General features: G+C 27.3%; 1 protein-coding gene across 1 annotated transcript; it reads left to right on the forward strand.

Annotated features, from left to right (window-relative positions):
• Positions 1–2,816: 2,816 nt before the first annotated feature.
• On the forward strand, positions 2,817–3,925 carry HO173_010515 (uncharacterized protein; the record flags this gene model as incomplete). The annotated part of the gene is made up of 3 exons (XM_037312400.1): positions 2,817–2,908; positions 2,964–3,136; positions 3,219–3,925. 3 exons carry the CDS (start codon positions 2,817–2,819, stop codon positions 3,923–3,925), a joined length of 972 nt encoding a protein of 323 aa, XP_037160805.1.
• Between the last annotated feature and the right edge of the window lie 21,474 nt (positions 3,926–25,399).

Raw genomic sequence — 25,399 nt, forward strand, 5'->3', positions numbered from 1 at the left:
TCTGGGTATGATGGGCGTATTTTTAGTAGTAATAGGGTTACGATTTCAGATTAAAGGGGTACGAGGCCGAGGGTCGGGTACAAAAGTCTCTGCCGACTCTCCGGCGCTAGGCAGTGAGAAAGTCGGCAGAGATCCTTAGCGAGTAGCAGCGGCCTTCTTTTACTGTATATATACGGTAAATATACGGTTGTTTTATTGAGACGTGTTAGTAGGCCACCTCCGCCTTTAGACGATAAAGAATAAAAAACGGATTAAATAATTAACGGTTATATATCTTAGTACGTATTAATAAAAAATCGTATTAAATCGAAATAACTGTAATATTTTTAATACGTTTTATATATTAAAACCGTTGCGACACCGTTACGACACCGTTCTGGAACCGAGAAACCGTTATAAAATCAAAACCTATTTCGAAAAGAATAAAAAAATTGAGAACTCTGCAATAATAGTTAAGGTCTATTAAGAATAAGATATTTATAAAATTAATTAATTTTAAATAATAAATATATTCGCTAATTCGAACTACGATATTATCTTACTTTATAAATTTTTATTACTCGATTAAATTTACTTAAGCTAAAGAATAGCTTATTTAACTATATAAAGTAGTTCACGTAATTTTTTATTACTAAGGTATCTGTATAAATATCGTTATTCTATTAATTCATAATTACTATCGTAATAGACCAGATCCTCCGATTTAACGTATCAAAATTTGATACGCTTATTGAGAGAAACCAATTTGCTACCGTTTCAAAAAAAGCATCACTAAAAACATATGACGTATTTGATCCTTCTCGAAATCATGGTTGCATTATAAAGCTACCGTTAAAAGGCGGTAAATCTTATTAATTTGATTAAGGTACGGTTAGCGCAACTCATAGCCCTCCGCGAAGGTACCCGACCCTCGGTGGTAGTTTCAAGGCCGATATTATAGAGCTATTGGAGTATCTGAAGTTATGGTTAAATTGAGTCTCTTTACGGAGGAAAATCTATATGCTATTACCGGTACTGGAGGAAGATGTTTTGAAAGTCATAGAGTAGTCGGACCAATTAATGGACTAGTCCAAATCTACTTGGACGGTCAAGCATTTGGACGGACTGTGGACTGTGTAAATAGCTTTATTTGGGACTAGAGTAGTCTAGGCCTGTGGACGGACTAGTCGGACTATTGGGAGCATTGGCGTTGAGTCCTTGTCAAGCTGAGGGAGGCTCTGCTCTCGTTCCGAAAGCTCTTCTAGAAAGGTTTCTGTAGCCGATCTCTCCCAATTAAATCTTCAATCCGCTGTCCATTCCTTGATGCTCCCAGTCCTCTATCTGCCGCGCTACATATGGAGTCGCCCGCTCCATGTGTATTGTTGGGAAATGTGCGTAATGCGACGGTGAGCTGTCACGCCTCGGGAAGACGCCGGGCGTAGGCTCACGCCTTCAGTATCTCGATGGCGTCCAGACCCTTTTTGAATGAATAATATTTTCATGAGTGAGTGTCATCAATAAAGACATTACACATAAGAGTGAAAAAGAAAGGTCCTCTTGTCAAACGATTAGGCAGTTGATGTTATGTTTGAGTCCAGCGTTGGAGCATGCCGTCAGGCTGCCTTGAAATTGTGAAATTAAAAAAACAGATGTGCAAAAATCTCGAAGATTCAGCTAGGAGATCACAACATGATGGTGGAGCAGTGTGCAGGGGTGCAATTTCAACAAAGGATGTAGAATAAAGACATCAATGGCTAGCGTTTTAAGGATAATGGCGGGGCTCAATACTTCCACGGCTTACATTAAAGGTAATTTTACTTCACGGGTTTCGATTCTTCAATCCTAGGAAGATTTGACAGCGCAGTTATAATCGTCTAGATAATTTATCCAATCTTTGAACAGTAGCTAAATAGACCGGCGTTGGTTTTTAGAAGATCCACCCAAACTGTCCAAATTCTGTAACAAGCAACAGATGAAAGGAGGTGTTAGATGGCAGTTACATGATAAGCAGAAGCAGAATAAGTGCTGGGGACTGCGCTTATGCAGTCTGCACTTTATTTGAGTGTTTGGCTAAGGGCCAGTTCGGTAACCACATATTTTGAAAATAACCCCTACTTATTTTCAACTTAGCGTCATATATATACAGGGTATCGTTCGGTTACCATATTTTCAAAATATATTTTCAAAATACCTGAAAACAAGCCTCGAGCCTTGTTTTTTGGCAAAATAAGGCTAAGCACGCTAAAATAATGGACATCCATAACATTAATATACATATATTAGGGTTACCCTAACCCTAACCCACCCAGCAGGGACACCAGCAGGGAGCCAGGGACACCAGCAGGGACACCAACAGGGACACCAGCAGGGACATCAATGGCAATGACGGGGGCAATAGGAGTATCAATGATAGTCAAAGCCTGTGCAGCAGTAGCAGCAGGTATCTCCGCCATAATAACGTGGAATGGTAGAAATTCAATGGTCACTGATGGAGAAGATAATTTTCTCAATTTTTTGCGACGATTCTGACTCAGCCTCAGAAACAGGGTTACCGAACGGAACCGTATATATATTTTACATATTTTGAATATAAATTAGTGCCATATTTTCATTTGCCAAGAGGTGGCGTTATTTAGTGAAAATAAGTAGGGGTTATTTTCAAAATATGTGGTTACCGAACTGGCCCTAAGCCTTCCCCACATTCCGCAGACCTCGGCACGCTAGTGTAGAGGATCTACGACAATCAACTTCCGGTCTTGCTGAACTTCTAACCACCAGTTCAATTCAAACGCATGAAACACACTATGTCTAAAATATCTACTCCCAACAAAGAAGCAATGGCTCCAGCCACATCAGCTGCCCAGCATGGCGATAACATTGCCCATGCCCTCGCAGGTGCTGGTGGGGGTCTCCTCTCTATGACCTTGACGCAAGCCATTCCTTCTCCAGCCCCACCAGTGTTGCAATGCTAAGCGACCTCACAGATACCCACTCATCACGCTTTCCACCCGTGCACAAGTTGAATCCAAGCGCGCTCAATCGTCAACCTATGATGCCATTCGTCGCATCGTCCACCGAGAGGGCGTGACAGGTCTTTACTCGGGCCTGGATAGCGCCCTTTTTGGCATAAGCGTTACCAATTTTGTCTATTACTACTGTAATTATTTGTCTCTATCTATACGGGCCACGGGCCGGCTCACTCGGCCTCAGCATCGCCAGCTAACAATGTCTTTGCCCAGGGTACGAGTGGACCCGTGCCTTCTTCGAACGTGCAGCAATCCGCAGCTCGCGCGCATCTAAGAAGCTCACAACGATCGAGTCTATGATCGCCGGAGCTATCGCCGGTAGCGCCACTGTCCTCATCACAAATCCAATATGGGTTATCAATACGAGAATGACAGCCCCCCTATCCGAATCCTCTTGTTCGAACCTTCCCACATCTTCCACAACGCCCGACAGGCCGGCACGAAAACCATCGAGCTTTGCAACTGTGATGAGATTGATTAGAAGAGAGGGTCCCACTGCTCTTTTCGCAGGGGTATTGCCTGCGCTTGTTTTGGTGGTAAATCCGATATTGCAATACACGATCTTTGAACAGCTGAAAGATGTCCTCGAGAAGCGGAGGAGAGTTACTTCACGCGATGCTTTCTTTCTCGGGGCCATTGGCAAGCTACTGGCGACTAGCATCACTTACCCATATATCACGGTGAAGAGCAGGATGCATGTGGCAAGTGGGGAGACTCCTCGGGACGGCGTGATTCAGAGTCTCACGCGAGTTGTGAGACAAGAGGGTTGGAGTGGACTTTACAAGGGCATTGTACCGAAAGTCACCCAGAGTGTTATCACGGCTGCATTTTTGTTTGCCTTCAAGGACGCACTTTATGAGATGAGCGTGCACGCGCGGAGAAAGGTACCAGCGAAGCTACCGCGGGAAAATAAGAATTAAAGCAAAGAACGATCAGTACATACAGTGTAATTTCTTAATTCCGACGGCCATCCAAGTAGGACAATGCCCACTTATCTACCTGCTGGTTCATCATCTGGGTGTATACGATAATGCCCAACTAAGCATTGCAGCACGACCCACTGGAATTTGCAATCTTTGCCACAGAACCTTACTCATTGATGAGTGGGATACTCTGATGGCGCTGGATTATGTTCTGGTACCAGTACTAATGCAAGGATACGGCTGCACCGGCTGCGTGATGTATTCAGATTTCACGGTACCTTCTTGGGTGATCCTGACAGCTCTCTACTCTAGAAAACATGAAGGGGCTATGCAGGAGCGAATCTTCATTGACAAAGGACTTTGGAAGGTATATCACACTCAGCGTGGAATCATGTGTGCTTTGTTCGCGAAATCCAGCGATCGGATGCCGTATAGTCTTTCTCCAACGGTTCTTCCTTTGTGGTTTTGTCAGTCCGAGTCAGTAATGCACCGGTCGTTTTGCGTGTAAAAGACCACAATGTGGAATTTAAGCCAGTCCATCTCAATGCTATCTTTATGCTGTCTTTATTGGAAAAGATGCCTTATGCAATGCGGCTGCTTAGAACAGCCTCTTTCAGGCCCCAAACCCTTGCTGGTAATGTCACTGACTCACAACGTCTTGCATGTTCTTCTCGTTCAAGAACGTCACTTTCGAAGAGATGAGGCAGCGCAGAAATCTTGTCATGATTCGCTGTCTAGGAAAACCCTCAACATCAATTTGCCGGCTATTAGGTTGCCTCAGCTCCTACTCTACATAAAACATCGATTCACACTACCAACCCCCTCTCCTACAGTTCACGGCATCAAAGCAAACATTGCTGCCCACGTCCTCAGTCCGCCGAGAAGTCCAAACCTAGTCTGACCCCACCGACGACGCCGTGGCATTGCCATCGATCATAGTAGAAAATGAAAAGCAACAACTCAACGACTTCTCTCCATCCACGACCGATGACCAAAGACCCGCCAGATATGCCGGGACTGGGAGATTGATATTCTTTAGAACGTGAATCGGATCGATGACTTCTTCGTACAGTAAGCGTAACGTTTTGCAAGGGCCTCCGCGTACTTCAGGGTGATCGTCAAGGACCCCACTACGTTTCGAATGCGCGCTGAGAGGGGCGTCGAGGGGCATTCGAGCAGCTTGCGCCCGTATACCACAGAGTAGAAGTGGCCGGCCACGTCAGGGGGAACGGGGAGATGGCTCGACTGCAGGCGAGATATCTCGGCGAGCTAGGATTGGATGATCGTGTCTGCTTTGGTGCAGGCGAAAGGGACGGCGTCGGCTCTGGAAATTAAGGTCGGTGCGGGCGTGTTGCCGATTACGGCATTGTGAGATTAAGAGAGTTAGCGCGATAGCGAAGGCTAGGAGAGGAAGAATGTACTTGGATTTCGTCTTCAGATGATTGATTTGTAGAGGTGGTACCTAAATATCCGAGCTGATATAGAACGTGGTATCGAGAATGCCGTATCACCTCGTGAGGTAGTAAGTCACACCCTCGGGCACTAAGCCTAATATGATATGGATCCTATATAAATATCGACTTTCGACGCTACTTCTTAATCTTTATATTAAGAATTAACTAAGTAAGCGAAGAAGATATTACTATATAGCTATATAGATATATAATAAATAAAATAATTTATCTATAAATTTAGATATTATAATAATAATTTATGTTATAATATTAGCCCCTTCGGCTATCGCTAACATATCGCGTATTACCAGGGCTAGTAATTACTAGCCACCATCAGCCACCTATTTTATATATATAAATATTCGTATATTCCATAAATCAATAATCAGTCTTTCAGTCACAATCATTTAATTTCTAACATGTCTGATATCCTACTTTCAACAGGTTATAAGCCCGAAAGCGGGGGGCGTATCGAACATCCTTACACTTCCTAACATAGATATTAAACTAAGTCTTCAGTGATCGTTTATAAATAGATATATCTTATAACGACAGCCCATTTTTTGGCTCGTATCTACTGACGGAGGGCTGTCGCTATTTAATCTCTATATAAAAATATTAAACTAAAATCCTTATTTTATTCGAGGTCCCGAAATCAATACGAATAAAAACCCTTATACCATACGAGAACCCGAATTAATTAAAATCCTTACATTATTTCGAGGTTTCGAAATAATACGGGCAAACCAATAAAACCCTTAGATTATTTCGAGGTCTCGAAATAATACGGGTAAAATATTAAAAATCCTTAGATTATTCTGAGGTCCCGAAGCAATACGGGCAAAACATCAAAAACCCTTATATTATTTCGGGTCTCGAAACGGGTATTTAAAGCCTTGCACTCTTTCTATTTTTCTATCGGGGTTTTTATAGATTTAACGAGGTTAAGTAAATAATTAATCTCGAATATAAAGCGTGGATTTGAAAACTGATATATATAGAATACGATGTGCTGGGGTTTGGGAATCTAGCTTTTAAGGCTTTGAGAGTATTATAATATCAGCCTCTTCGCTATTATATAACATATCGCGTATTATTAGGCTAGTAATTCCAGCCATTATTAGCCATCTATTTTATATATATAAATATCCGTATATCCCATAAATTAATAATTAGTCTTTCGTCCAATCATTCAATTTCTAATATATCTGATATTCTCTTTCAATAATTTATTCTAATTCTTTATATAAATTATTTAAATTAGAAATAATTTATTTAGCTCGAGAAAAAATACTTAATATTATTATTTTTAGCTTATATTTAATTTATAATTAATTACTATTCTCTTAATCTTTACTATTTTAAAATATTTTATTATTATTATTTATTAATATATAAAGATCCTTCCAGCATCTTCGCTTTCGGCGATAATAGAGTATATTATATTTATTATATTTCTAAGAGGTTTATAATATATATTTCTTTCTTATATTATTAGAAATTTTATTTAAATAGCTATTACGTATTATGAATATAATAGAAAAATAGAAATAAAGAGATAGAAGATAGCGCTATTATAGCGTCTTAGTATTAATTTTAATAACTTATAATTATTAGTTATAATATAACTAAGAGCTATAGTTATATAGTTATAGATAAATATAGCTATAGATAATATAGTTATAAATAATAGTAGTTATAGATAATATAGTTATTAGTAATAATAGTTATAGATAATATAGCTATAGATAATAGCTATATAGTTATAGCTATAATATATTAGAGTAATTAGTTTACTTAGCGTATATGTGAAACTAATACGCCTAAAAGACTAAGATATATCCCTCGAAGCGATCCGATTTATTATAGGCTATAAGTCGAAATCGAATAACTCGAAGAGACGAATCTCTAGTAATTTAGCGAGCGACTTTTTACATTTATATTAAATCCATATCTACTACATAAAGTTCTTTCCTTATATTCTATCTATCTATATATACGATTTATTTATATAGTATTTATATATAGCCCTAGCTCTAATTATATTAAATATAATCTATTATATTACTAATAGATTATAAGCTCGAATAGTTATTAATCGAGATTTTAATCTTTCGCTATATTTATCTATTACCGCTATAGCTCTAAATACTAGAGAACGCAGCCGTCTCGAGAATTCCGTCGAAGGATATTCGGGGGTAGAGCTGTAGTAGACTAGGGATACTAATCGAAAAGATATAATATAATATGAAATATTAATCTATTATACTATACTCTAATATAATATAAATTATTAAGATTTATATAATTCTATATCTAATATAATATAAGATCTTAGCGAGATATTTCACGATATAATATATCTATAGTATTATATTATAAAATAATATATATATAAGATATCTTAATTAGAATTTCTATATTTAGAAGTAGCTATTTTAATTATTATTCTAGTTAATAATTACGCTAAATTAATAAGATATAGAATTAAATATAATTATATTTTATTATTCTATATATATAAAAAAAAGCGAGCTATATTTGCTAATAATAAGAAAAGCTTATCTTCTTCTAATATTAGCTATACGAAATTCATCGATACTTTATAATTAAAATTATTAATAATAATTTTATATATCTATTACGTATTTTCGATATCGCTATTTAATATAAAATTATGCGTATTATAATTATAGCCTTTTTATTAAATTATCGATCTAGGAAAATTAATATATTTCTTAGTATTCTTTTGAAAGTATCGTAGTTTAATATAATAAGCTATATTTCTTTAAGCTACTTTCTCGCGATATATAAAAAAAAGATTAAATATAAAAAGTATATAAAAGTATATTTAATAATTTTAGAATAAATTAATAATATTTATAATAATAATTAGAATTAAAAATTAAATATACTCGAATAAGAGATAACTTTATATTATTCGTATAATAGCGATAGTAATAATTAAGATTAAAATATCGATTTAGATAGCGTAGCTTTTATAGTAAATTTTTTATTACTATATATTAGATTAATTACGTATAAATAAAGATTTATAATTTTATCTTTTAAACGTAATCGCGTTTAATATTTTAAGATTTTTATAATAGTTTAATACTTATTAATTAGCGCGTTAATATTATTATATTTAAACTATAATAGCGCTTATTATTAAATTCTATATTACGCTCTTAAATAGCTTAAAAAATAAGATTTATTTAATTATTAATACGTATAATAAAATTACTTTTAATACTTATATCTTATTTAACTTCGATATTATTTATTTTTTCTTAATTTAAGTTTCTATCTTTATTTATATATATAATAATTTATATAATAAATAAAACTTTAAATTTCTTCGTAATTACGCTTATATACTTTTTTTATATAATATTATTAAAATATAAGTTTATTAGAATAATAATTAGAATTAGAAGTTATTTATTATTTATCTATTATATCTTATCTAATTTATTTAAAAATTTATTTCTATTATAATAATAATATATTAATATACTTAGCTTTATACTTTTTAATAGTTATAGCGTAATTAATAATTAAGATATTAGCTTTCTTTATTTTCTTAATTAATTTCTTCTTAAATATAAATATATTTATTCGCTATCGCGATCTCTTAGTATTTTTATTTTAATTAAATTTATTCTCTATTTTTCGTTTTAATTAAGAACTTAATTATTATCTAATTAATTTATATTAAGACTCTTTAATATCGCTATTATTATTAATATTTAATATTTATTATAATAAATTATTAGACTTAATCTTTTTTATTTTAATTATTATAAAAAGATAAATTAGTAAATATATATAAAAGAATTAAAAGACTTATATAAATATTTACGAATATTAAACTATTCTTAATTTTAATTAAAGTTTATTTTATTAAAAAATACGTTAATTCTAATAAATATCGATATTAGAAATAAAGAGAATATATATTATATACTATTTTAAGTATATTATTATAGAGTTTAATTTAGAGAATAATTATTTTTATAAAAATAGTAAGATTTAAAAATAAGAAAATAAGAATAAAATATATGAAAATTTTAATAAGTTATAGTAGTTTAGTATTAGTTAAATTAGATAAAGATAGTTACTTATTAGCTCGCTCTTTTAAATTTTTTATCTTTTAATTTATATAAGCTATAATTATTAGAATCGATATAGATATAATATTAATATAGATATATTTAATAAGATAACTAAGGTATTGAACTATATAGATGAAAAGGAGGTATAATATAATAGGGGATGTCTCCGCCAAGGCCCGCTAGCTATAGGGCTAAGGGGTGTATTAAGAATACGCTCGTAATACTACCCCTCTTCTTCGTTAAATTATATTCTATAATTAGTGAGTGGAAAGATAGAAAAATGGATATACATACATGCTTGACGCCTAAAAAATGGTGAAAGCAGTAAAGAAATAACTATATCCGGGAACCCCAGCATTATATCTTTCTTTATGAGAGGTATTAGAGACAATAATAGCTCTTTATATTTACGCTATAACAACGTCGCTAACTAGAATATAAACGCATATAGAGAGCCTAGCCGGAAGGAAATCGATATAGTATAGCGAAAATCATATTTATAGGCGTAGGGGTAAATAATAATAATTTCCGAATTCGTATTTAAGCGAATAAGATATCGATAAAAAAATACGACGTGATTAGTTAAGGGCTCTCGAATCAAATTAAGCTATAGATACTAAAAACTCTAATTTAATATTAAATAACTTTAATATAATCTTCTCTATAATATATTATTTAGCTAATATTAATTATATTTTATAACGATAATAGTGTAATTTATATATATACTAGTATAGCTTTAAAAGGTCTTTAGAATTATATTAGTAAGGGGGGCTTATATAAAAGATTATATATAAGATAATTCTCGATTAATATAGATCTAAGAGATTAATTCTTAAATTTAGAAAAAATAAGACTATTATAAAGATATCGAACGGTTTTAATTTAATTAAAAACGAGATATTCTCTATTATTCTATAAGTTAACCCTTTATAAATAAAGCTCTTTAAGATATTATTTATAAAAGTCGTCTATTAGATCTTAGTAATTTTCGAATTTATCGCTATTTATATTATATTAGATAGAATTATTATTAAGATCTTTCTACTTAACTTTATACTTAAGACGACTATAGATTAATTTAAAGCTAAATATTTCTTTAATAATTTATTTAATTTAATTATTAATAGTAATATATTTTAATAAAGAGTTTATCTATTCTAGTAATAAATTATTTATTATAAAACTTAAGAGATTAAGATAGAAAACGTTATAAATTCTTATACTTAATAAAAGTTTTAGATAATAAGAGGTTTTAATAAGATCTATAATCTTAAATAAACTAAGTCTCTTATAATCTAATTTGCGGAAAGGGTAATTAAAGATAATATTCTTGCTATTTAGAAAGATCGTATCGCCTATTTAAAAAGTAATCTTTTATTAATACTTATTAGCTTACGTAATCATAGCCTTCTAAACACAATCTATATTACTTCGAATATACATTACAAATCTAAAGTTCCTTTCTGTTTCCGCCGGGTCCGCATCTAAGACATTTGCCGTTTGCCTATTAAGCAGACTTTTTTATTTAATCTTTCCCGTCTGCCGTTTAGTACTTCAAAAATTTTTAGTAACTTTAAATTTCGTAATGCTTAAGTACTTTCTTATACGTCATATGATATTAATATATATCATCATTATATGCGTTATTGTGGCTATACTGGTATTACCCACGCCTATTTTTTAAATCGTCTATTCTGTAATATTTGAGTTACGTTATACTGTTACCGTACCTTATCTCCATTCGATTATTGAACTTTTTTTTTATGCGTATTGCTACTAAACTAGTGACTGCGAAAAGATTAGTTTTTACCGGCTTTTAGCTTTTTTGAGATTTGCTATCGCGAATTTTATTTCCTTTCCGTCGTTTAAATTTATGATTTTCTTTGCTTAAAAACTTATTCTATATAATTCATAATATTCTTTATCTAAATAGTATCGAGACGTTTATATATAGTCTTATAGTCGATAGTATTTAAGCTAAAAGTTATTTAAGAATAAAACCTCTTATTTATAAGGAAAGATAAGATATCGATAGTTAATAAGATAGTATTATTATCGGCAAACTCGATAATAGATAGCTATTTTACCTAGTTATTCTATATATAATTATAGTATATTTAAAGATAACGCTTTATATTCTAATTCGCTCGTTCGGTTTATCTATCGGTTTTAGAGTAGAAGGCTATTAATAGCTTAGCTATAATATCTAATCTCTTATAAAAAAACTTTTATATAATAGCTATAAATTAAGAGCCTTAATTCGATATTATTAAGATCGATAGATTATATAAACGAAATACTTTCTTAAGTAGTAAGTTAACTATCTTCTTAGCGATAGTACCTTTATTAATATCGAAATAGGCTATATAATAACGTTTCTTAATAAGTTAATCGATTACTATTTAAATAGCGTTATAATTATCGAATATAGATAAGTCTATAATAAAGTCGATTAATATATCTTATTATCGCTTCTATAAGATTAATAGAGACTATAATAAATTATACTCTTAATCGTAAGGCGCTTTAGCCCTCTAATAGATATAGTAATTCTAAACGTAGATAGTTATAATAATCCTTATATCTCGTTAATAATATTTTCTTTTAAGTAGCTTATAAGTATATATTATCTTAAGATATTCGTAGAATAATTAATCGTATATCTCTCGAATAATATTAGTATATATATTATCGAATATCTATAAACGATTCTAATAATAAAGTACTTCGTCTTATATAAAGTATTTACTAAGAGTAATCTTTTAAAACTTATTCTTATTTTCGGCGATAGCCTTACGAATTTTTATATAATACTCGTTTTTTTTATTAATCTCTACTATCTTATAATAGATAAGATCGTTAATTATATATATATCGATATATTCGCTATTTAATTTTAATCGATTAGAAATAAGAATTATTTAATACTATTAGCGTAATCGTTCGTCTTTAGAATTAGTTAATTTATATTTAGCTATTTATATAAGTATATTCGCCTTAATATTCTAAGATTCTAATCGATAGATGATCTTTATATTAAATTCGAATAGTATATTTAAATAGCGAGCTTAACGACGACTAAAGTCTCTTCCTTCGACGAAATATATTAAGCTCTTATAATTTATAAAGATCTTAATAGAAATATTAATATATTTTAGCTTAGAATACTAATATTTAAGATAGCAAATAATAGCTAATAACTTCTTATCGTAAATCTAATAATTATACTTAATTAGGGTAAGGTTCTTACTATAGAAGACTATCAGATAAAGTATTCCCTTATCGTTATATTAAAAAAGAATACCTCCGTTAACGTAGTCGAAAGAGTTAGTCTCTAGAACGATATTTTTTATTCTATTAAAATAATATAGGACTAGAACTTTTATAACAGCGACTTTTAGAAAATAGAAGGCCTCTTAATATACTGGCGACTAATCAAATATAGTCTCTTTTGCGGTGAGTTTTATTATGGATTTAACTATTTTAGAGAAATCTCTAATAAACTATCGATAAAAATTATAAAATCCGATAAAGGCCTATATCTCTTTAAGATTAATAGATATAATCCACTTAATAATAGCCTAGATTTTAATAAAATCTATTTATAACCCGTCTATAGATACTAGTAGATCTAGAAATTTAATTTTCTAGACGTAGAATTTACACTTAAGAATATTTATTTAAAGGCCGATATTCTTTAATTTCTAAAGGATTTATCTAACGTATTAAATGTGTTTCTTTTTTATCTTATTATAAATGAGTATATTATCGAGATAGATCTAGTAGAAATCGTTTAGATATTCGAATAGAATATTATTTATATATTATTAATATATAGTCGAGTCGTTAATTAGATCGAAGGGGAGAATCTAATACTTATATACTTTAAGGGAGATAATAAAAGTAATAAAATTCTCGCTATCGAGATATATACGTAGTTTATTAAACGCGGCTATAATATTCAATCGAGTGAGATATTTATATCCCTAGATTCTTACCAAAATCTTATCTATTAATAAAATTAGATATCGATTTCTTTTAATAATAGCGTTTAGCTTTCGATAGTTCATATAAAAACGTAATTCTTTATTCGGCTTTTCCGCGAATAGGATAGATAAGGCGAATAGTGTATAACTTAATATTATAAATCCCTTCTTTAGATATTTATTTAGATACTTCTTTATCTATTTTAATTTATATCCCGATATTAGATAGATTCTACTTTTCGAAAGTTTCGTTTTATCGAAGCTATCGTTGAATTTTAGCTTATAATTATAAAAACGATATAAGGGAAGTATATTCGCCTTAGCTCTATCGAAAACATCGAGGTAATCGTAATACTCTATAGATAGCTTATATTTCACCTTCTTAGAATTAATCTTATCGATACTATTAATCTAAATAGAATAGTTAAAATTACAATATCTTTTATATTTCTTTTCTAAGTTATAGAAATAGAGTTTATTAATTAATATATGAGGATCGCGAGGTATCTAGATAATAGAAGGTATATATAATATTAGCGAGTTATTATAGATCTTATTTATTATTAATATAAATAGTTTATTATCTTTTTCACGAGCTAGTTAATAGTAAACCGCTATATTAATCTTAGCGATATTAATAAACTTAGACTTCTTACTATTCTTATTCTTATTTAATAAGAAGATATTTAAATTAATCTCGTTATTATAGATAAGAGAGAGCTTTATCGTTTTAGTATAATAGATAGAAAGATAAGTAATATAGGTAGCCGAAGGTTCGAAGTTAATAGAAAAGAAAGTTCGTTTATTATTAATATCTAATTATTATTATAATTATATTAATTAAGTAGAAAGAGTATCTTATCTCGTAATATATTAAAAACTACCCTATATTTATTCATTTATGATTTTTCAACTATTATATCGTATTTTAATAATATAATTAATATTAAATATATTCCTTCTCGATAGTCTTTTACTATTATCGTAGAAAATAAATAGTATATAATTAATCGTTTTACGATTTAATCGTTATAATCTCTTAATAATTTAGATTATAATAGTAGAAGTAATTTTAGATATAAAGCCTTATATATCGCTAAAACTAAGAACTTATTTATAACTATATAAGTATCAATATATCTACTATCTATAAGGGAGTTCTTAAATAAATAGATTCTCTCTTATAAGAAAAGCGTAACTTATATACGAAAAGGATAACGTGCTAGGGCGTTATTAAAGGTGTCTACTAGGCATACTTTATAAGTACCTCTTATCGTAACTTTAAAAGAGGCTATTCGTTTCCCGAATCTGAAGAAGAACCGTCGCTACCCGTGATGTCGACGTTATCAATTTCGAATTCTTCGTCTATTTCTATCGCGTGAAGTCGTACTTCCTCGAAGGCCTTTTTACCGGCCTCGGTCTGCGTAGTTATTATATAATCCTTTCGATAGTAGCCTTTCTTATCGTAGTTATAGCATATTAATTCCCTCGATTTTAAATTAATTATAATATTTAAAGGCGTAGTAATTATACTTAAATTAAACTCGATAATAGATATAAGACGTATATTGACCGCGAGTGCTATCGTCGATATTTATATTATAGTTAACTTAATAATAGCTTTTATAAACTTAAAATCCTTATAATTAACACGTTATAAGTTATTTAGCTTTTAAAGATATTCTTTTATAATCTTTAAGATAGTAAAACCTCTTATAACCTACTATATCTTCTTTAGTTTCTTTCTTAATTTCTTAAAAAGATAGTTCTCTAATATAAGAGTTTTATTATAATTAAGAATAATATCTAATTAAATAAAGTCTAAATAGAAGTTAATAAAGAGTTAAATTCTTTATTATAGAGTATATATATTATATAATATATTACTACGTTAATTTAAATTCTTATAAATATCGACTAACTCGTTTATAATCTTAGTAAAAGATTAATATAAATTAGTAAAGTTTCGAAGTCTTCTATATATCGTATATTATATAGCCTTATCGTCGAGTTATAAGATTATATAAATTATCTTAAAGTTCTTAATAAGATAATAATCGCTATTAATCTTAAATTTCTATTTTATTCTAAAGAATTAATCGTTCTAAATAAGGTCGCTATTATTAATAAATAGAGATAAATCTAAGATTTTAATTAATTTCTCTTTTAAATATCTAGATATACGTTTCTCCTTAATCGATAATAGTTATAAATCTTTTATTAACTATATCTTAAGACTATTAACTTTCTACTATAGAGAAGTTATATTCTTTTAAAAGTTTTAGACTAGTTAATTTATCTTCTCGATTATTCTATAGACTTAATATAAATCGTTTATAATTAAGTTCTTTTTTATAATAACGACATAATATCGAGTAATAATCTTTCGAAAATTATTTCTCTTCTAACGAATTTTATTTAATATAGTTATGAATTCGTCGAATTAGTATTTAACTTAATATTATAATTATAGACTATTAGCGATATTTTAAGATATATTTATTAAATTTATCTTATTAGAGATATTATCTAATAAAACTAATATTTATTAAAACTTAATTTACTTTAATAAAGTCTTAATTTAATTTATTCTTTCGATATTAAACTTTACTATAAGAAAGAAGAAAGAAAGGTTTAAAATAAAGTAAAGAGGAGTTTAAATACTTCGAAAGAATGGGTATTAGAGATATTAGATATACTAGAGAGTAATAAAGTTTCTCGAAAACGCGTCGAAATTATTCGATATTAAGAATAAAAATTTTTACTATAAAGCTCGAGATAAGGTTATTTCTTTATAAAGGCTTAATATACTTATCTCTTAATTATTTAAGATATTAAGAAAACTATAAGTACTTTAAATAGTAATCTTTCGAGTATACTTACTTCGCTTAGAGGGTTTCTTATCTTATAGAGAAGTTATATGCGAGGAAGTTTTAGAGAATAGTATTTTTAATTAATTATAACTCGGCCGTTTCTTATCTAATTAGAGCCCCGTTAAAACTCTAGGCGTTATAGTATATAAAGTTGCAGTAATACTACTAGTATATATTTTAAATATAGAAATGTAAGATGATATTAGCTATTTCTTTCGATTCGCTAGCTATATAAATAGTCTAATATCTTCTTTATCCCTTAATTACTATTTATCGAGACCGTTTCGCTATCCCTTTTAGACTTTTTAAAATCGATTTATCTATCTAATAGACTTATCTAGAAATATAATAACTTAACTTAATTTCTTATTAAAGCCCCTATTAGCGTATTTCTTTAAATTCGTTCGCTAATATAAATGAAATAAGTGGGTTAATCTTAGTTATAGTATTAGAATTAATATAGATATAATATTAATATAGATATATTAAATAAGATAACTAAGATATCGAACTATATAGATAGAAAGGAGGCATGATATAATAGAAAATGCCTCCGCCAAGGCCCGCTAGCTATAGGGCTGAGGGGTATATTAAGAGTACGCTCGTAATAATAATAATAATTATAATTATTATAAAAATAGTTAAAATTATATTAGATAATAGCGCTTAATAAGCGTAATTCGCTTAAATTTAAATCTTTAAAATTAAAAAGAAAGTATTTTATTAATATCTAATTTAAGCTAGATAATTTAAAATAATTTAAAAATTTAATACGCGTAATAGATATCTAAGCTTTTCTTTTCTTCTTCTTTCTCTTTAAGACTTTCTTTTTTATATTAATTCTTCTTATTATTAAACTATCTTCTTTATATATTAAACTTTTATTTAAATAATTTAATATTATTATAATAATATTAAAAATATAATATAGTTATTAAATTATATATTTATTTTTTATTTTTTAATAACTTTAAATTAATATATAGATAGACTACGCGAAGAGCTTAACTTATATATACTTAATCTATTATTAATAACTCTTTAAAAAAGTTAATATTATTTTAGAATATTAGATATAGCGTTAAAATAAAGAGTTTATTAGATATTACTATTATTTTAATCGCTATCGCTATTACTTTAATAGATATTTATTATAATATTAGCCCCTTCGACTATCGCATAATATATCGCGTATTATTAGAGCTAGTAATTATTAGCTATTATTAGCCACCTATTTTATATATATAAATATTCGTATATTTCATAAATCAATAATTAGTCTTTTAGTTACAATTATTTCAATTTCTAACATATCTGATATTCTACTTTTAATAGATTATAAGCCCGGAAGCGGGTAGAATAGTATCGAATATCCTTATACTTTCTAATATGAATATTAAACTAAGTCTTCGATAATCGTTTATAAATAGATATATCTTATAGCGACAGCCTATTTTTTTGACTCGTACCCACCGACGAGAGGGCTATCGCTATTTAATTCCTATATAAAAAATATCGAACTAAAATCCTTATTTTATTCGAGGTCCCGAAATAATACGGGTAAAAAACTCTTATATTATACGAGGACCCGAATCAATTAAAAACCCTTATATCATTTCGAGGTCCCGAAATAATACGGGCAAACTAACAAAACCCTTAGATTATTTCGAGGTCTCGAAACAATACGGGCAAACCATTAAAAACCCTTATATCATTCCGAGGTCTCGAAGTAATATGGGTAAACTATTAGTCCCGAAACAATACGGGCAAAATATCAAAAACCCTTATATTATTCCGAGGTCTTGAAACGGGTATTCAAAAGCCTCGACACTCTTTCTATTTTCCCTATCGAGGTTTTTTATAGATTTAACGAGGTCGGGTAAATAATTAATTTCGAATTTAAAGCGTGGATTTGAAAACTAATATATATAAGATACGGTATACTAAGGTTTAGGGAATCTAGCTTCTAAGGCTATCGAGAAGTATTATAATATTAGCCCCTTCGGCTATCGCATATATATCGCGTATTACTAGAGCTAGTAATTATTAGCTACTATTAGTTATCTATTTTATATATATAAATATCCGTATATCTTATAAATTAATAATTAGTCTTTTAGTTATAATTATTCTTTTCTAATATATCTAGTATTCTATCTTTAATAATATTATCTCTATTTTAATAAATATTATCTTTATTTTAATAATATTAAAGTTTTAATAAAAATTTAATAATATATTCTTTTAATTATTATTATATTTATTATATATAATTAATATAAGCTATAGCTTAAACTTTACGCGAGACTTATTATTATTAAAAATTAATTAATTTTATAATTTTAAAGTTTCTCTTTTAGTATCTAGTTCGTTAAATTATATTTAATTAAAATCTATTAAAGCGTTATTATATTTAAAAATTCGCGTTTAAAGTATTATATAAGATAATAAAAGTCTTTCTAATTTATTAATTTAAGAGTAAGTTTTTTATTACTATATTTTATAATTAGTTCTAATAATTTCTATCTAAATAAATATTTATCTTTATATCCCCTTTCTTGAGTTCCGGGTGGACTACGCTAGCAGGGGCCAGATGTAGGGATTATCATTTATCCAATCACCGTTTATCGAAGAAAAATCTTAATAAGCAAGATGAAATCGGTTAGAAGCAGTGATGTGACTAATAATAATCCCTATATCTGGCCCCTGCTAGCGTGGTTCACCCGGACTCAAGGAAGGGGATAATATATAGAAAATAAATTATATTATAGAAAAAAAATTTAAATCTTATAATTATCTTAGTTAAGTTATTTAGAGTAAAGAGAAGAGTATACTTATCTTTAGCTATTAAATTAATTAATTATTATATATATAATTATAAAATATAATTATATATTATTAATTATTTTAATAATTATAAGAAGTATAAGAGAAATAAAATTATATAATTAAGTACTTATAAACTTTTCTTTTTTAAGTATTTATTTTAATTTAGAGTTTAATCGCTATTTAATTAAAAAAAAGTAAGATATAGAAAGTATATAAAAATAGATTTAATAATTTTAGAATAAATTAACGATATTTATAATAATAATTAAAATTAAGAATTAAATATATTTAAATAAAAGATAACTTCGCGTTATTTATATAATAGTAAGAGTAATAATTAAAGTTAAAATATTAATCTAGATAGTATAACTTTTATAGTAAATTTTTTATCAGTATATATAAAAGAATAAGGTAGAGCTAAGCTTGAAAACCTTGAATTTATATATACAGTTAATTATTAATTCGAGGTTATTACGCCTTTTGGCTAGACTAACTAAGTTAGCCCGCTAGCCCTCTCGAGCTCCCTTATCAAAAATTTATATATAGAAGTCTTACACTCTAAAATAACTAGCTCTCTACGAATGCTATTTCTTCATAATTTCGTAAATTATAGAACTCGGTGTGCGCTTTCTAACGCTATAAAAATAATGAAATTTAACCTACTATTAATAAATTAGATTGATATTCAAATATCGTAATTACATTAAACGCGTCCGAGATCGGTTAATAATCCTTTCACCTATTTATATAATTATATTTCTTCTATAATTCTATCAATCCACTAATTATAAATAAATTCGCCCTCGATACCCCTCGTCTAAATGTTACTAAGTATCTAAAGTATATATCCCTTCCGCCCGTTTTTTAAACCTCTTACTAACGCCCTTAGGCTACCCCTCGGCGAATTCGCTACTATTGGCAATCGAGGCCGCAAGCGAGCCTAACAGCTACCTACTACTGCTTATAAACGCGCTAAAAGACCCTTCAAAAGAGCCTAAACGGATATGTAATCGACATCGCTATTAATATTAAGATTTCTAATTAAAGACTATTTCCTAATCTCTATATAATTATTACTAGATATATACTTTATAGAAACTATAGTTAATATACTATTAGTAGAATAGATACTATCTCGCCTTATTGAAATTTAGATAAGAACGTATATAGTAAGTAGTTTCCGAAGGACTTTAGCGATTATATTATCTTTAAACTAGACTTTAAATACTCTATATATCGTCGATATAGGCCTACTAAGATATTAAATAATAAATCTAAGTAAAATTATTAAGTAATACTTTATAGTCTCTATTTATTAATTAAGTATAACGCTTATATTAATATAGAGATTTATATTAATATTAAAGTCTATAAATATATCTTTAAATATATTTATAAGGATAGCGATTAAACTAATCTTTAAATAAAGTATAAGAGTAATATAGATTAAGACGATATAGGGCTAGACTAGATAAACGAGATTTAAGAGTATCGAGACGTACGATGAGTAGGCTCTGCGGAAGCCTATTAAAGGATTTTTAACTTTAAATTATATAATTATAATTCTTCTATCGAACGATTATTTATTTATCTCTCGAATTAATATAACGTAATATTTAATAATAAAGATAACTTATTCTAAGTGGTTAATATAGAATATAAACGCCAGATCAAGCTGATAGCTTTCTTTCAGTTAAATTAAGGATATTGAAAGCGAAGATGAGTAGAAGATCTCTTCTATATCGATCTATTAATATAATATATCTAGAAAAAGAATAAGCGAGGTATATTTAAATAAAGTTTACGTTAGAGGCGTAGGGGTATTATTAAAAGAATATACTATATTAATTTGAACGCTAAGAAGCTCTTCTATCTACGATATCTCCTTCTAAATATATTAAATCTTATATTCTTTAAAGACTTACGCACGATAAATAATAATTTTTTTTTTTTTTATAATACTTATATAGTAAGAGATTTACTTTATAATAACGTCGAATAGAATTAAGTATTAAATAAAATAGCGGTTTAGTAAAGAGAATACGCCTTATAAGGTTTCTTTATAATAATTCTACTATAATATAAGTTTAATAACTCTCTAAATCTATGAAATAATTATAAATTAAGATATATAAGTAATTTCTTCTTTATTAAGTAGAAATACTTTAAGCGTAGTATAATTAGCTTACCGCGCTAACGATAATATTAAAATATTATAACTTTTTTTAATATAGTATTTCTTTTTTTATATATTAAAACTTTTCGCGCTAGGTGTATTTTTTCTTAATAATTTCTTTAATAAGTTAAAGTGCTTTAAGCTAAAGAATAAGAAGAATATCGCGCTAACGGTGATTTTGAAACATCGCGATATTTTTTGATGTGATATTCTTTTTTTAGCTATTAAAACTTTTCGCGCTAGACGTATTTTTCCTTTTTTTATTTATAAATAATTTAATTCTCCTCTCGCACTTTACGTACATTTCTTAATTAACACTTATTATTCTTTATTTAAATTATCTAATAATCTTATTTATATCCTTTAGACTTAGTATTATATTCTTTCTCTATCGAATAATATATAATATAAGTAGATTATCGTCGAAGACTTCTATCTTTATTTAATTTAAATTTAATTAGAGAAAAATAATATTAGCTCTATAAAGAATATTAGCCTTATTATCGGCTTTGGTCTATTCGCAATTTAGCGAGATTATAAATAATATTATATTAACGATCGAAATTAACTTCTACGCGAAGTACGTAGCTATTAAATTAATATCTGAGATTAGATATAAGCGAGTTTTAATAATAATTAAATTATTATAGCTAACGCTATTTAGAACGCGATCTCTTATTTTAATAGTTAACTCTTTTTTCTTAATAACTATAAAGATATCGATAAGACTATACTTTAGAATATCGTATTACGAAGAGTATGAAATAACTCTAAAGTAGCTATTACTATAACTTTATCTAATATTATCTTTATTCTCCTTTAAGATAATATTATCGCTTATTCTCGCTTTAAGATTCTTCTTAATATTATTACTTAGTTTAATTATGATATATTAATAAGATCTAATTTAGCTTAGTTATTAAAGACGATCGAGCTTATTTTCTAAGATAAGATCTCTATATAAAATCGCTACAATATCGAGATCGTCGATTATATACTTTAAGATATTCGAAAAAATCTTACTTCTTTTAATAGTATAGTTATATACTTCTATAATAATTTTTATTAAATTCTTTTAGTTATTAAGAGTGCTAAGTTAGATTATATCGCTCGGATTACGTTAAAAGCGTTTTATCTTTAAAACTATATTTAAATCTTTAGACTAATAGAAAATATAAGATTTCGAAATTCTAATCTTACTAATTAAGGCTAAACTAATATAGAGAAATTCTTTTAGAGGTGTCGTCGGCGACGGTAACACGTTCTAGGGGCGCTAATAGCGGCGTCTAGCTAATAGTACTCGAGTTTATATATAATATCTTAACGTAATAACTCTAAGAGCTTAATATCTAAGAAATCCAGCTATAGACTCTTAACTATTTTCTAATAAAATACCTCTATATCTTTATTAAATATTTAAAAAGAATAAATAACTATATAATAAACGAAGTCTTTTTATTATTCTAATAAGCTACTTTATTTAATATCTCGCTATTACTATATTATTCTTTAAGGCGTATACGCGTTATAATATAAAAAACTTTTTTATTAAATCGAGATAATTAAAAGAAATAACGATTAAGATTTAAGAGCTAAGAATCTTATTAGAAGATATATTCTAAAAAATTTAAATTAAAATATAATATAGATAATTAATATATTATATTAATTATTAATATAACGCTATAATATTAATATTTAACTCTATTAAGATTATTATAAAAGAGTCTTTTTTAAATTAATAACTTAAAATTATTAATAAATAATTTATTAAGAATTAATTAAATAACGAAGTAATATAAGAGAATAGTATATCGTTAAAGTATAGTCTATCTTCGAATAAGCTATAATCTAATAATAAAGTAAATTTAATATCTATTAAGTTTTATTAATCTTCTCTCTCTTAATATAAGAAATATTTTAATCTAGATTTTCTAGAAGAATAAGTTATTAAAAAAGAGGATATTAATTAATATATATTAAAGAAGAAGAAAAGAAAGAAGTAAAGAAAAGCTAAGAAGAATAGATAGCGTGAGAAAAGATAGAGAATAATAGAGAAGTTAAGATAAAGGGGAGAAGATTTTTCTTAATTCTATAAATTCTATAAGTAAAATTATTAATTATAAAACTATAATAAATTAATAGGAAAAATAACTCCTCTATCTTCGCTATTCGAAATATTAATCTTTAAATAAAGGCGAGTTAATACTCTTAACTCTTTTTAATTACTAATAAAGAAAAAGATAAAAAAGACTTAATTATAGAAGATAAGCTTAATTCGCGCTTTATCTCCGATAGTAAAAAGCGAGACGTTAAAAGAAGTAATTCTATTAAATTATATTAAATTAAAGTCTAGATCTAGACTATAGCTTTTATATATATTAATATAAAAGAATAAGATAATATTTATTCGACGTAATAAGAAAGAAGAAGATATTATTATTTTAATAATATCGGCTCTTAAAAATAATAAATAGCTTTATTTAAAAATATTATTTAAATTACGAAGAAAATAGAATAAATTAATTTTAAGATAAATTATAAAGAGGTTAAAGAAGATTATAGAGCTTAAAAATATAATATTTATAAAACTCTATAACGTTAAAGATTAAATAATATACTATTACTCTTCTTTCGCGATCGTTAAAGAAGCTAAAAATCGAAGCTTTTATATTAATATTTTAATTATAAATATTATTAGATATTATATAAGAGAGCTTTAAATATATATAACGAATAAGAGTTCGCTAGATATTATAGATTTTTATCTTTTAATTATATAGATAATAGAGATAAAGAACTTTAAGAGTTTAAAATTCTAATTAATATATTAGAAGTTTAAAAGTATTATAAGTAATAAAATTATAATTATTTTTAAAAAAAGCTTTAAAATATATAGCTTCGAGTTTATAATTAAATAATTAAAATTAAAATATAATAAAGTATTTAATATTAGATTTAGATTAATAAATTTAATTAAGATATATAATATTTATAGAGAAGTATATTTAATAATTAAGTGCGAAAAACTATAGATATTAAAATCTATAAATATTATAAAGTTTTTTCTTATAAAGAATAGATTTATTATATTATAATTATAGCTATATATAAGATATAAATAATTTTACTTAATATTTATTTAATTTTAAATCTAGATTATTTTAGAAAAATATATAATATAATATAGAGTTATAAGGTTAATATTCTACTACTTTAAGAGATAAACCTATTTAATAAGATTATAAAATATTATAAAAGATTATTTCTATAAATAGCTATTATAACTTATCGAGTTAAAAAAAATAAAGTCGCTATTATTATAAATATTAAATTTATAAAATAGTAAAAAGATAAAGACTTAAATTATATTCTTTATAAAGAAGATAATAAAAGAATTTTAATTTATAAAGTTAAATATAAAGAATATATATTTATAATAGTATTAATATACGCTTTAACTAAAGGGGTTATAAGGCTATTATAATTAAAAGTAAATATAAAAATACTTAAATAGATATTACTATGGATACTCTATAATATAATAAAGAGAGATTAAAATTTTACGCTAATCGCTATAGATAAAGTTTTTATAATCCCTCCATCTCTCTTATAACTACGAGTACTATTCGAATTATTATTAAAGCTTAAAGAAATAGCGTATATTATTTAATAAACGATTAGAGAATTTAAAACTTAAATCTTAAAATCTTTATATACTTCTTAAGCGATAAAACCTTAATTTTTAGAATTAATTAAATTTATATTTAAGATAATTAAATAGAAGAATTAAAGAATTAGAAGATAGCGCTTAATAAATTACTTATTAATTATAAAACTATAACGACTATAATAAGAATAATCTTTATAATTACTTAAGAATTTAAGCGATAAAAATTATTATTTTTATTTCTATAAAGAAATTAGATATAAGCCTTATATTTAAAGATATTATAAATACTCTTAAAAGAAAACTCGATAAAAGAGTAAATAATTTATAAGATATTAATAGCGTAATTTATAAAATATATC

This window comes from Letharia columbiana, assembly GCF_014066305.1.
Source record: "Letharia columbiana isolate WasteWater2 chromosome Unknown Sc0000049_s0, whole genome shotgun sequence".
Taxonomy (NCBI): domain Eukaryota; kingdom Fungi; phylum Ascomycota; class Lecanoromycetes; order Lecanorales; family Parmeliaceae; genus Letharia; species Letharia columbiana.